Source organism: Rhineura floridana, chromosome 8 (genome assembly GCF_030035675.1).
Source record: "Rhineura floridana isolate rRhiFlo1 chromosome 8, rRhiFlo1.hap2, whole genome shotgun sequence".
Taxonomy (NCBI): domain Eukaryota; kingdom Metazoa; phylum Chordata; class Lepidosauria; order Squamata; family Rhineuridae; genus Rhineura; species Rhineura floridana.
The window spans coordinates 67,336,296-67,350,140 of NC_084487.1; the positions used below are offsets into that span (position 1 = coordinate 67,336,296).

The 13,845-nt window shown below is 36.3% G+C and overlaps 2 protein-coding genes across 24 annotated transcripts in view; one reads left to right on the forward strand and one right to left on the reverse strand.

Moving 5' to 3' along the window:
• The window catches only part of NAV3 (neuron navigator 3), a 1,044,290-nt gene that overhangs the window by 273,763 nt on the left and 756,682 nt on the right, over positions 1-13,845 (reverse strand). For 15 of the 18 annotated variants that reach the window (XM_061639678.1, XM_061639673.1, XM_061639674.1 and 12 more), the window contains one exon: positions 6,372-6,440. The exons of 2 other annotated variants lie outside the window; for them this stretch is intronic. In XM_061639678.1, the coding sequence (XP_061495662.1) occupies positions 6,372-6,440 (69 nt within the window). Of the gene's footprint in view, positions 1-6,032; positions 6,066-6,371; positions 6,441-13,845 lie in introns of those variants that run through there. One more of the 18 variants, XM_061639680.1, reaches the window with a different exon arrangement.
• The window catches only part of LOC133390651 (uncharacterized), a 28,255-nt gene continuing 19,296 nt past the window's right edge, over positions 4,887-13,845 (forward strand). For 5 of the 6 annotated variants that reach the window (XM_061639682.1, XM_061639686.1, XM_061639685.1 and 2 more), the window contains exon 1: positions 4,887-5,332. The gene's annotated coding sequence lies outside the window, so the exon portion shown is untranslated. Of the gene's footprint in view, positions 5,333-6,275; positions 6,755-13,845 lie in introns of those variants that run through there. The other variant, XM_061639684.1, reaches the window with a different exon arrangement.

The window sequence follows — 13,845 nt, forward strand, 5'->3', positions numbered from 1 at the left end:
TTACCTATCAGCAGTTCAGTTACAAAGGCACACCACAGTTAAATAATATCTTTACAAGTCTTTTTATATTACAGCTGTCTCTATGTATTGAGAAGCTTTAGAGTACTAGATAGATAGATAACGTTTATTGCGGTCACAGACCAAACATATCAATTAGACATTCCAACATAGAAATGGTTAAAAACAATTATTTTACAGCAATTTAATACAAGTTAAAATATTAACATATACAGGGTATCAATTTTTCCCTACTCAGATTTACTTGGAAAAAAGAGCTTTAACCAAGCAGAGATAGATGGCCATCAAACATGTGTACAGAGTAAGTATGAATCTCCTTGTGCATAAGCTCTAAGGCCTTTGCAATATTAACAAATCAGATATTAAAAGAATAAAATAAAATAAGTCATGGCAAATCTCTAAAGAGTCTAATTTCCCTAATTAAAGCGAAACCATTAGGGTTATAATGAAATCTTAGACAGCCAGCTAAAATTATCAACAAACATAAATACAGAAGTAGCACATAGGTAAACTGTTAAATACAAGTTAAAACATTATCACCATCAGGATATCAAATTTTTCCTACACTGAATAGCTGAGGCACAGTATTTAGCAATTTTTTCTGTGATTTTAGGAAAGCGATCAGATAATAAAAGTTCCACATAATAGCTGTCACTTTTTCCGGGAAACGAATCCAAAATAGGGGTGATTATTTTGATTCTAAGAGTTCTATAAAACGGACAATGTAGCAGAACATGTGCAACTGTTTCTATTTCATCAGTGCCACATGGGCATTTTCTTTCGGCTAAAGGGATTTTTTTATACTTGCCCTCTAAGACTGCAGATGGTAGTATATTGAATCTAGCTAAAGTGAAGGCTCTACGCCATTTAGGTATCGTCAGGTTTGATAGATAAGACATCGGTATTAGGGGTTTTATATTATATCTGTGATGTCTTATCAGCATCAAGTGATGTTGATAATCTATATCTTTGATCCGTTGGATGATAATTGTTTTGGCCTTTTCATAACCCAAATCTAGAATTATTTGAGTTGAAAAACCTAATGACGATATTTTATTTAACATCATCTGAGTCCAAGTAGATTGGAAATTATCACTTAATGTGTGTGGTGCCAGACCTACCGGGTTGAACAGAAGTTTCAGCCAAAAAATAATTCTATAACTCCAGATACGGGATTCTACTGAAGGTAGTCCTACTTCTAGTCTTATAATGAAATTTGGAATACACCGGGAAACTGACAAAATCGATCTTAAGAAAGAATTTTGAACTGACTCAAGTGAAGCAAAGTTTTGACAAGTATTAGCTTGCATACCATATGTCAGCTGTGGAATTACTTTCGCCACAAATATTTTAATGGCAGCAGATATAATTTGACCCCCTTTGTTATAAAAAAAGGATAGCAGAGCCTTCGATGTTCTCATCGCATTTAGGATAATCATTTTTATATGTAATTTCCAAGATCTGGATGATTGTAAAGTTATACCTAAATATTTAAATGCAGATACTTGTTCTATTAATCGACCATTTAGCCGCCAAAGGTGTATGGATGGTCTATTATTTTTCGTAAAGATCATGACTTTTGTTTTGTCATGATTGATTGTAAGATGTTCCTTATCACAAAAATGTGCTACATTAGATAGTAATCATTTTAAACCAATAGGGGTTTGGGATATTAGAACTAGATCATCTGCATATAATAGAATAAATCTGGGTGCTTCCGCTAATATTGGAGGATGAGAAGGAATTATTGCTAAAGAATTAACTATTGTATTTATATAAATGTTAAACAAAAGTGGAGCCAGTATGCATCCTTGCTTTACACCCTTATGGGTACGTATAGGATTCATTAAATGACCTTTATTATTGCACCTAACTCGAAGGTAAGTGTTTTCATAAAGGCCTCTCATCAATGATAGTAAACGCAAATCAATATTAGTACCTTCTAGTTTTTCCCATAATTTGGCTCTAGATATCGAATCAAAAGCCGTCTTAAGATCGATAAATGCGGCATAAAGAGAGCCCTTTGTTCTTTTGGTGTATTTCTCTATTAGATGTTGTAAAACCAGGACGTGATCTGTAGTTGAACGACATGTCCTAAAACCTGCTTGCTCTTGAGCCAGAATATGTTCATTTTCAGTCCAATCTATTAATTTATTATATAAATGGGCAGCGTACAGTTTACTAATTACACTTAATAGACTTATAGGTCTAAAATTGGCTGGGTCGGATGTGACACCTTTTTTATAGATTGGGACAATTATTGCCATGCCCCAATCTTCAGGTATTTGCATAGAGTGGTCTATATAGGAAAAAAGTGTTGCAAGTACTGGGGCCCACCAATTTGCATTATTTTTAAAGACTTCTGCAGGGATGTTATCTGGGCCAGGAGCTTTATTTGGTTTTAATTTGGATAATAAATCTAAAATTTCGTTCACAGTAACAGGTTGCCATTCAGGTATATTATTATTGGTGACTTTTTGTGGGATTTGAAGATCTGAATCATTCTTATATAGATGTTTAAAATAAGATTCCCATGTTTGTGAAGGAATATAACATTCTAAGTTTGTAAAAGTTTTTTGCCAATTATTTGTTATTAGTTTCCAAAATAAAGAAGAATTTTTTAAGTTGGCAGCATTATTTAAATTATTCCAAATTTCTATTAGACCTAATTTCTTTTTCCTATTTTTAAGTTGCTTATATTGGCTTCTGGTTTCACAGTATATGTTCAGCAGTTCTTGTGATCTTATAGACTTATATGCTTTAAAAGTGGCAATTAGATTTTTTTTTTTAACACACACTCATGATCAAACCATGGTTTGGAATTTAGCTTCCGATTCTTTAAGTTATTTTTTATATTTGGCTGAAAAATCTGTTGAAGATCCTTTAATATCTAGATTGTAGGGGTCAGTCTGTTGATTGTTAAGAAGTATAAGATAATTTTGGGCCAAATTATCTACGTGATTCAATCTATCTGAAATTTCTTTTTCTAGTTTCGGGATCCACTTGAGTCTGTTTGGACGAATTTCACAATCAATGATCGAGAATGATTGCAAATCAGAATAGATTTGAGCTTCTGTACATTTTAGAGTTATATTGACAGGCGAATGATCGCTCTCAGGCCTATCGATTATTTTGAATCTCTCTATTAAATGGTAGAGTTCTTGAGATACTATACAAAGATCAATTGTGGATGCACCTCTAGATGATAAGTACGTAAATTCACCTTCTAGGTCTCCACTAGTACGACCATTTAAAAGAATTAAATTCAATTGAAAAATCATTTGCATTAAAGAGAGGCCTACATAATTAGATCTATTATCTTTTGCATGTCTGATAGGTATAGAAATTGAGCCATCCAATGAGGGGACTATCATTTTATATTTGCTAAACAAAGCTTCATCAGATGGACCCAGTCTGGCATTGAAATCTCCAGCTATTAATAAAAGGGCAGCTGGATAGCATAATGTTAATTTTGTTATATAATTTTCAAGCTGAGCAGTTTTAGTAGCGCTCGATTTTACCTCTTTACCTGGTGGAAGATAAATATTAAATAATAATAACATCTGGCGTGATAATTTTATAAGTACTGCATTGGCTAGATCCAATAGGGGTTCACAGTTTATAACAGAAACATTAATTTTTGTCGAAACAAATATACATAGACCTCCTTTTGGACGTCCCCCCCTAAGGCTGGGTATGGCTTTTAGCTGGTAGGCTGAATATCCATCAAAACTCATTAATGATGTTGCCCATGTTTCTTGCAAGAGCAAGATATCATATTGCTCCAAGAAATTCTTAAAAGATGGATCTTTGTCTTTATTAAACCAACCAGCAATGTTCCACGATAGTATCTTTAAGGAAGGGAGTTTTAGATTGCTATTACGTCAATTGGTATTTAAATTTGACAAACGTCTCTCTCTTTCCAAGGCATCTGAGGGGATATGTTGGTATACTTTTTCAATTTTATTTTCTCGGTTGGTCCTAGATAATTCTGAAACCCCTTGGGTTATTTTTTCTGTTGCTACAGGGATGTTAATGTTCCCTATTTCATGCTCACAATCCATTTCTTTTACTGTAGTTAGCAGATTTTCAAGTTTAAATCTGATTTCTGACCTTGCTTCCGAAGATAAAGTTGTAAAGGTCTCCAGTAAAGATATTTCTTCAGGTAGAAATTTAGTGGCCTCCATACTTTTTATTTCTATTATAGATTGGTTGAGTATGTCTGACTCTCGTGCATCCACTTCATGTTGGGTTAGAATTCTCTCAGAGATAAAGTGACGAGACATAAGACTTTTAGGAGGGACTTGGTTGTCAAAAATTCTGGCAGTATAAATATTTTGAGTTACCAATAATTCTCTTTTGTGCTGGAAAAGAGATAGTTTCTCTTTTGATGCAAATGTAACGATAGCTCTGGCGCTAATATAGTTGTAAAATAAATATTTGATGTTTATGATGTCTTTTGTCTGGACCAATCCTGGGGATACTTTGTTAACAATATTAGTCAGATGTCTCTTTCTTTCATTTTGTGTTAAATATCCCACTGGTTTTGGATAATTTATTAGAGCCAATTGATTTTCGTTTAGGATTAAATTCCAATCTCTGTTATTTTGAATTGAATAAGAAGAAAATTCATTGTCTGGGTTCATTATTAAATGTTCCTTAGGAGCTTGTTCATTCAGATTAAAGTTCGAGTTTGCCTGGATACTTTTTGGGCTTGATAATCTTTGTGTATCTTGTTCTACGATTAATTGCGATTTTCCTTCACTAGATGGCACTATGCTCTTTAATTCGGTGCTCTTTTTCTTCGTCTTCTTTTGTTTTCTTTTCCTCTTTTTTTCCTTTGGCGAGGTTTTTTCTGTGTCAAGTAATTTGAAAAGTTTTTCAAATTTCAAGTGGCATTTATGATGACTCCTAATAGATTTAATGTTTTTAGATTTTTTCGCAGTTTGCATTGGAGGTTTAGAGCTTATTTCTTTTTTCTTCAAAGGAAGATGATCTATCCTTTGGTCTGAATGGGAAGTCTGCATAGCTGCGTTTTTATTTTTGGTGTCAGAGTCAGTTTGTATTACTTGTTTTACTGTTAGCTCTGTTAATGTTGTTAAGAGTGAATTTGCTTCTGCCACAAATTTAGCAATTTGCATGAGTGATTGGGACACCATTTGACACCAATCATCATTAATTGGAATTGTTTGTATTTTGATTTGTTCATGTTCATTTTCTTTTCCTGCAATCGAGATGAAGGATTGGGAGTTTATTTTAAAATCCTCGTAGGAGCCTGAAGATTCCAATGGAGGCATTGAGTCCTCTTCGTCAGGTAATGATGTTCCAGATTGATTTATACATGGTAACAAATCATGGGTAATTCCGACATTTTCTGCCTCCTCCATTTCTTGCGCTAGATTTAAAATGCTGTTTTTTTCTTCATTGCTTGGCAGCCATGATGGTATTTTGTCTATATCCCATTCCATTAATAAATTTTCAAAGGACAAGTTTTCTTTCAGATCTATTTTGTCATTTATCGTTATTGCATTCATTTTCGGTTGGTAATAAGAAGTGATTTTAGTTTGTTTTTCCTTGGAGGTTTCTTGTATATCTTCTTCATTTAAAGGAATACCTAGCTCTTTACGTTTTCGTCTAGTTAGAACCATAATTACTCTCCCGGATACAGAGTCAGCATTTAAAACAATTTAAAAATGATTTAAAAGTTATAAAATATTGATAAGGTGTTAGCTTTTTAGTTCAGTTGCTGTTATATACTGTTTCTTATTAATTTTCTCTTCAATAGTGGAACACAGAGACGTCTTATCTCATGTCTCTCTCTTTCAGCTTTTCACATGGTGATAAATCAGCAGAGTAAAATAATGAGCAAGGCAATTAAATAGAGTTGTCCAAATCAAAGTCAGGAACTAGTAGGCACAGTCTTGTTATATTGCCTCTTCCTTAGTAGATTATATTGGTTGTTGTTTTTTAGCTACAAAGCTGAAGTATTTAAGAGCCCATTTTGCTGTACTCACTCTCACGCGGCCATCTTCGATCCCCACTTTAGAGTACTAAAATCCCTGTAGAAACTTGATAGCTCATTTAAATAAGTTATTTTACATGAAGTATACTAAGTTGCAACGTACAGATATCCCTACAGCTATTATACAGTGCTATTATTCTTGCAGTCATGGCAGGGCATTTCCATTGGCTAACGTCATTTTGTTGTTGTTTGTTTTTTGCAAATCTTGCATTTTAAAAAAAAATGATTATAAAAAGTTTAATGTCTAGTTTGGTTTCAAGTATAAAATGCCAGTGGGCAGTGACTCCATTAAGCATCACTAGCAAGCAATAAATTAGAGATGTTAACTGACCTAGAATGCTTTTTTTGACTGGTTGCAATTCCACTGTGATTAGACTGAGTTGCATATCTGGCTGTCAGACTGTATGAGAAGAAACAGAGAAATTGAATTAAAGAATTTTTTTTGAATATGCATAAAAAGCACAACTTACCACCAAATAATGAGTTAATGTAATGTAAATAGAAAATAGATAGAAAACAAATTAATCAAAGAAAGCATTAAATGTAATGATTACACCATGAGTTTTCAAAGTACAGACTATGTTGTAATGCAATGCATTATAAACTGCCCCATCCACCTTGTTTTCAATATACGAGTAGTAAACTATCAACACTGCTGCCGATCAACCTCAGAGCTAATTAAGGACACAAACATCTGCTCTGAATTTTGTTGAGGTAGGTGCCATTGAATTTAATCTAAAGATCCATTCGGGACACTAACTGAGGATGTCATCTGTATTCAAGAAAATTATTATTTATAGGGATGGACAACCTGTGGCCCTCAAGATTATTTGGACTGCAATCTATGTCTTCTCTAGCCAGCATGGTCAATAGTCAGGAATGTTCAGAGTTGTAGTCCAGCAACATCTGAAAGGTCACAAGTTCTCAATTTTTGCTTTACAAGGACTCTCAAAAGCATCAGTGGGAACCATGTGCTATGTTTTACCATTAAGATTCATTCCAAAGGATATTAAAAATTTTATACAGCATTTTAGGGCTGTTTCACTATAAAAACTAACTAAAATGACAGACCGTTAATATGGCATTGTATGGCAGACAGATTTGACTCTTCATTATCATGTGGTACATTTGTCCAACTGTTATTCTCCAATACTAGTACCCAGGGAAGTATACTTGGCATGGGGATAATGACTATTTCTCTATAAACACAGCCTATGCTAGAAACATGTAGAACATAGCAGTGATGTAGAAAATGTGATGGCAGTACCAAGTGATATGATATGATTAGGCCTGGGATATATTACAAGGAACATCAGAGCTTATAACTTGGTAAAACTGCTGCTGGACAGTTCCACTTCAGAATACAACTGGGAATCACAAGACTGAATGTTTCACATTACCCTCTCCCCCCTCAAAAGCATGTAAGGTTAGATGCCTGACGGTTTCCCTAAAAAGGGATAGCAAGGGTAGCATGCAGGAACGCAGAATCAGGAGAAAATGCAGAATGGGAGGAAGGCAAGAAGCAGGTGCTGCTGGATTGGCCTAGGGTGGGCCTGCACAACTAGGATCAGCAGTAGCAGAGAAAACACTGCTATAGTCCAGGGATTTTTAATGGAGTCCACATATATTAATTAGTGATACTGCTTAAACTCAAAATTAGTCATTTTCTAAATCAAATCTAGTACATTTGTAATTCCTGAATATATAACGAGTCCTGACTTTGATCCAATGAACTTTAATAATTTCATATTTCAAACTGAGTTTGATTAGAAGTTAATATATATTTTTCTGTGGCTGTGGAAGTCTGCATGGTTGGAGGAAAGAGTATGGTCTGAAGGCTTTTAAACCATTTTCTTTTTTATCTTAACTTCCTTAAATGTAAAAGTCTCTCTAATAGACTAGGAAGCACACCCCTTGCCTTGCACTTTCAAAGGAGGGCCAGAAATGTCCCAGGAGATGACCCTGTGTGTTCAGATAAAGTAGAATTTCCAGGGACTGGACTGGGAGTTTGGGGGAGTTGACTGCTTATATGGACCTATGGAGGCAATTATTTTATCCCTCATACAACCACTGGAAATAAATGTTACATTATGACATGTCCTTTCCAGGGATTTTTCTGCCCCCACTTTGAAAGTGTGTGCTTCTTAGCCTCTTAGATAAGATTTGTACCTTTAAGGAAGTTAACAAAATGGTTGAAAGCACTCAGACCACCTCATGTTACTGCAAGTTTAAATTTGAAGGTACTTCAACATTTTGAAATACCAAAGAACTTTTGTCAAAGTTTGTAATGTTGTATTTGTTACTTAGCAAGCAAATTACTATTTTTGATGAGATAAGTTCACCCATCACTAATAGTGAAGGAGTCTCTGGACATGGTCAGGAATGCAGATATCTACAGGGATGGCCAAAGCATTGTCTGGACTTTGTTAATCTTCCACAGATGGAGTCTCAGCAACAGGAGATGGCAATATGGAGAGATGGCATGGAAAGGAAGGCTAAGAGAACTTGAAATAGCATTTTATATGGTGCTATGCTTGCCTGTCACCTTCACAAAATATTTCAGATCAACAAATGCTGACAACTAGTTTCTATGCGATAGGCTGGCATTATTCCCCAGTCTCTTCCTGGAAGCAAGAATGTTTCTTTGTGGAAAAAAGCAAAGTAGTTTGAATGACTCACAAAGGGAGGTAACTACTTATTGAAAAGCGGCTTTGGGATGACTGTCCTAGGGTGAAAGGTCTGGATTGCAGTGCAATAGACTATTTGTACCCATGTAATTTCAAGACTCATGTCATCAACAGTCATAAGGGAAGAATACTAGCCTGTGGTGAATACTAAAGCTAATAATGAAGCCTGTGATTTGTTATTGAAATTTGGGGTAATAAACCACATAGTATTGTCCTTCCTTAGATTAAAAACAGGTTTCAAAGCTAAGCAGATATGCTAATGATCAGAAAATTGAAATATGTTCTTAACTTTAAGAACAAAACATGTTATCATCTGTAATAGTTTTTCTCTAATATAGGGATCAACACTGAAAAAGTCCCTAAAACTACCCACAGAGCTCAAAAAGCTTGAGAAGCATACCATTTTCTCTTTTAATTTCCAATACTTTTAATGATATCTCACATTTACAGGTCTTTTGTGATGACACTTAAAATGATTATAGATTCCTCCCCTTATGACAGAATGTGAATGTGAAAATATAATGCAGTATAAAAACACCAACAAGAACTTAGATGACTACGTCACAGAAATACAAAAATACTCAAAAGAGAGCAACAAGGACATATAAACCAGCTTATGTGTTCACAAAATGGTGAACAAGTAAAATGGTTTTGCTATGAGGCACATGATAGTAGTTGATCTCAATATAGAACATCTAGCCCAGCATTCTCTTTCCTACCGTGGCCTATAGGAAGCCCATAACCAAGACATGAGATGAATAGCCCTCTCCCACTGTTGTCAGGCCATTAATTTATCTAGCTCAGTACTGTCTATACTGATTGGCAATTGCTGCTCAGGCTTCAAAGAGGAGTCCTCCTTCCCAGGCCTACCTAGAGAATTTAGAAATCAGACCTGTGGCTATTTGCGCATAAAGCATGTGCTCTTATCACTGAGCTACAGTCTCAATCCTAGTATGATAAATATGTCTACAGGTACTATCCTCCAAAGAATCAAGTTTCTACAGCATTTCTGCACCCAGACAAAATTCTAATTCTACTAGTTATTTTATTTATTTAATATGTTTAATATTGGAGTGGGGAAGCTGTGCCCCCCCCAAATATATAGGATTTCAGCTCCCACCAACCCAAGCCAGCATTGGCAATGGTCAGGAATAACAGAGGTTGTAGTCCAGCAACATCTGGAAGGCTGCAGGTTCCCCGCTCCTTCCTTAAGGACACATTCATCCAGGGCAGTTAAAGTAAAAAACAAAACAAAAAGCAACAACACCTTAAACAGCATAAGAGAGAGAGATAAAACACACTGAAGTCATTGTTGTTATGATGATGATGATGTATTAACTTATATGCTGCTCACTTGCCAAAATGGTTTCTAAGCAGTAAAGAAATTAAGAGTAGGGATGGATGGATGGATCACTCTATTTCTGTGTGTCAATTTGCATATGCGTGCAGACTTAGTTAAGTCTGTTCTAGCCTGTTTTCACAACAATCTGCATTTCTTTTTAAAAAATTTGTACAAAAATCATATTTATACATCTATTTAGCACAAAATACAGATTTTTATACTTTATGTCACTGTCTGCATTTCTAAATATATTTTATTCTAAAATATTTATTTTTACCCATTCTGGTACATTTTTTTAACTGCATCATAAAATTCAGAGACGTGTGAAATATGAAGGACAATTCCATTCCAATATGTGCATTGATCCAGGAGGTGCAGTTTGCTTCAAAATGAGGTTGGAAAAAAAATCACCTCTATCCCAAGTTAAAAGGTAAAGGTGTCCCCTCACTTATAGTGCGAGTCATTTCCGACTCTTAGGGTGACGTCTTGCGACGTTTACTAGGCAGACTGTTTATATGGGGTGGGATTGCCAGTTCCTTCCCTGGCCTTTCTTTACCCCCCAGCATATGCCGGCTACTCATTTTACCGACCACGGATGGATGGAAGGCTGAGTGGACCTCGACCCCTTTTACCGGAGATTCGACTTCCTCCTTCCATTGGAATCGAACTCCGGCTGTGAGCAGAGCTTCAGCTGCGTTACCGCCGCTTACCTCTCTGTGTCACATAAAACAACACAGGAGTTAAAAGGATCCCTCAAAATAGAAGGATATGGGAAGCCCATGAAACATAGTTGCTTTCCCCACCTTGCTCTGTAATTTCCTTCACAGCTTTGAATAGTTCAGTATGTAGGTTTCATACAATAAACATCCTGTCTCTCATAACAACATCCAGATTTAGTTAAATATGCATCATATATTCGGTAGTATAATATCAGTGACTTTGATGTATACCAATATGGGGAATGTAGATCCCTGAAATGTATGCAATTCTAGTTTGCAGCCTACTATGATCTACAGTTGCTTTCTCTCATTTATGTCAGCAAACCTATAGAAAAGAGTGAACCAACCACTACAGTTTGTATATATATAAGACAAAGTTCCCTGCAAAAGGCTGCTAAGGAAACTTAGCCTCCATGGGATAGAGTAAGGATACATTATCTTATTGATAAGGCAAAATAAGGAAGTAAAGGGTAGGAATATGTGCAGTTTCCATAATAAAGACAGAAAAACAGTGTTATCCCATAAGGATCTGCATTGACTTGTAACTAATTAATAAATCTTAAGCATAATTAATTCACAATATATATATGGGAAACAGTGATAAACAGTGATGTGGCCAAATTTGTAGATGACGCCAAACTTTTCTGGGTAGTAAAGTATAAAGCAGTTGTAGAATGAGCTTCAGAAAGACTGCTAAAACCTGTTTGCGATGACCCAGCTAATAGCAAATAAAATTTGGTAGGCTTACAATACAAACAAATTCCTACTAGGACACATCAGGTATCTACTAATAAAGGCTTGTTTCTGAACTGGATGCTGCAGCACCTTAGAAACAAGATATTGGAAACATAGTAGTAAGCTCTTTCATCAACTTGGCTTGCTGTAAAAAATAATGCACACATACACATTATAATGACCTATGAGTAAGGCTATCAGAAATAAAGCAGAAAATATAATGTTATTAATCATTTAGAATATTGTGTAGAGTGTTAAGCACCCCACCTCAAAACAGAACCAGAGAAAGTGCAGAAAAAGGTCAATGGATTTAAGCCAGACAGTTTAGAGTCTGGCTTAAATGAAATCAATCCAATGAGTCCAATGAAATCAAGCGACTTACATTAGTCATGACTAACACAATTTCCATTGATTTCATTAACTATATTTTAAAGATTACTAAGTCTGGATCTAACCCAACAACAGAAACAGGGGAATAAATTATCCTCTCTACAAAAGGAAAAAAATGGAAGGGTGTTGGGAGTGTTCTAAGTTATGAACAATGGCAACAAAGGTAAGCAAAATACACACAAAATTTACAAAATTATAAATGGCAGGTGAAAAGACTGACCAAAACAAATATAGGAAGTGACAGGCAGAGACTATAAGGTGGGTGTATCCAACTCCCAACCTCCATCATCTCTGACCTTTATCCATGTTGGCTGAGGCTGATGAGAGCTGGACTCTAAACAACACTAGAGGGCCACAGGTTCCCCTTACTTTTGTATGTGCGTGTTTATATTTTCATTGTATTATTTTTTGGAAACTGCGCTAGAAATATGATTGAAGAGCAATATAAAAATTCATGTTATATAAAAACAAACAATAGAAAATGTTAAAAGGAGATTAAGGCAATTCATGCAGAATTGATGAGGAGAATTTGACTTTTAAAATGCAGTTATGGGGACTGCCTTATTTTTCTCCTTAAAATTCCCCAGGAAAAGAATGGATGCTATGACATACAATCACTTCCATGGAGCATTGTAAAAGACTTTTACCCATGCATTGGTGAACTTACTAGTTACTCAAAGCAGTGGCTGTGGGTAGGGGGTGTGGTGTGGGGGTGGTGTGTTGGAGTGAGTGGGGTGAGGTCAGTGTCATGAATCCCTTCTGTCAAGGCACAGGGACCATGCGTCAATCCCAAACCCCACCCTTAGGGAAATGAGACTGGAACCGAAAAAACTATTACTTCACCCTTGCCAAGGCTGTGTACGCTCACAACAACCCTGCAAGGTAGAAGGTAGGCTGCCACCACCCCTGTTGCTGGTCCACTCAGAGCCAGGGGATCTCTGAGCCCAGAAAATAGGTAAAACCAAGATCCTATAGGGCACGAGCCAAAGTTACACTCCTTGCCAGGAACTCTGGTTTAATACCCCAATTAAGTTTAAGCCTTAACTTCTTTTCCCTCTTTGGTAGTTACGTGACAGAGAATGGTCAAGGTACTGAATCCAGAACCACCCCTTCTCTCAATGAACACACCAGGTTAAATAGAAGTAGCTTTATTAAGATTTATAAGTGCACATCAATTATAGCAGCAAGTAATCCTTTAAGACCTTTCACCCAAACAGGGGTTTAGGTACTTACAAGAGAATTCATACACACAACAAGAAAATAACAAACTAGCTTACCTAACTACTTACACATGAGGTAGTTGGTTGCAGTAGCATCTCTCCTAAGAGAGATGGATGTTAAACATAAAGCAATGGAACCAGGCATAGGTTACCTCCCCATAGGTTACCTCCCCATAGGTTACCTCCCCATAGGTTACCTCCCCATAGGTTACCTCCCCATAGGCAACCCCCATGGAACCACAAAAGGCAGAAGGGTTTGGAACTCTGGTACCAAGTCAGCAGAGAACAAAAGCTAAGGGTTTCCAGCCCTATACTTAAGGAAAAGAATCCTAACGGTCCAGATTAATTGACCAATCAGGAGTTGGCTGATGTAACCTTCTTCTAGGTGTTTCTCACTTTTTCGCGCCTTGCAGGCCCCCCTCCCAACTGTGTTTCAAACTGCACAGGCCAGGGATGACCTTGAGTGCCAGGCACTTGCTAATCAGCAGAGATAACCAGGTGCAGCTTGTTGAGGCTTCTTCTAACCATCTTCAGCTGGAAGTGAAACTCAGGATTGTAAATTGGCAGAGGCTAGGCTTTTCTAACTGTAAAATCTCCCAGAGTCCCTTGCTTGAGCCAAGGTATTACTTATGAGATTTTTAATAACTCATGAACAGGTACAGGTTCATGATAGTCGGTAGGAAAGAAAATGCCTGGGTGAGTGGGGTGAGAG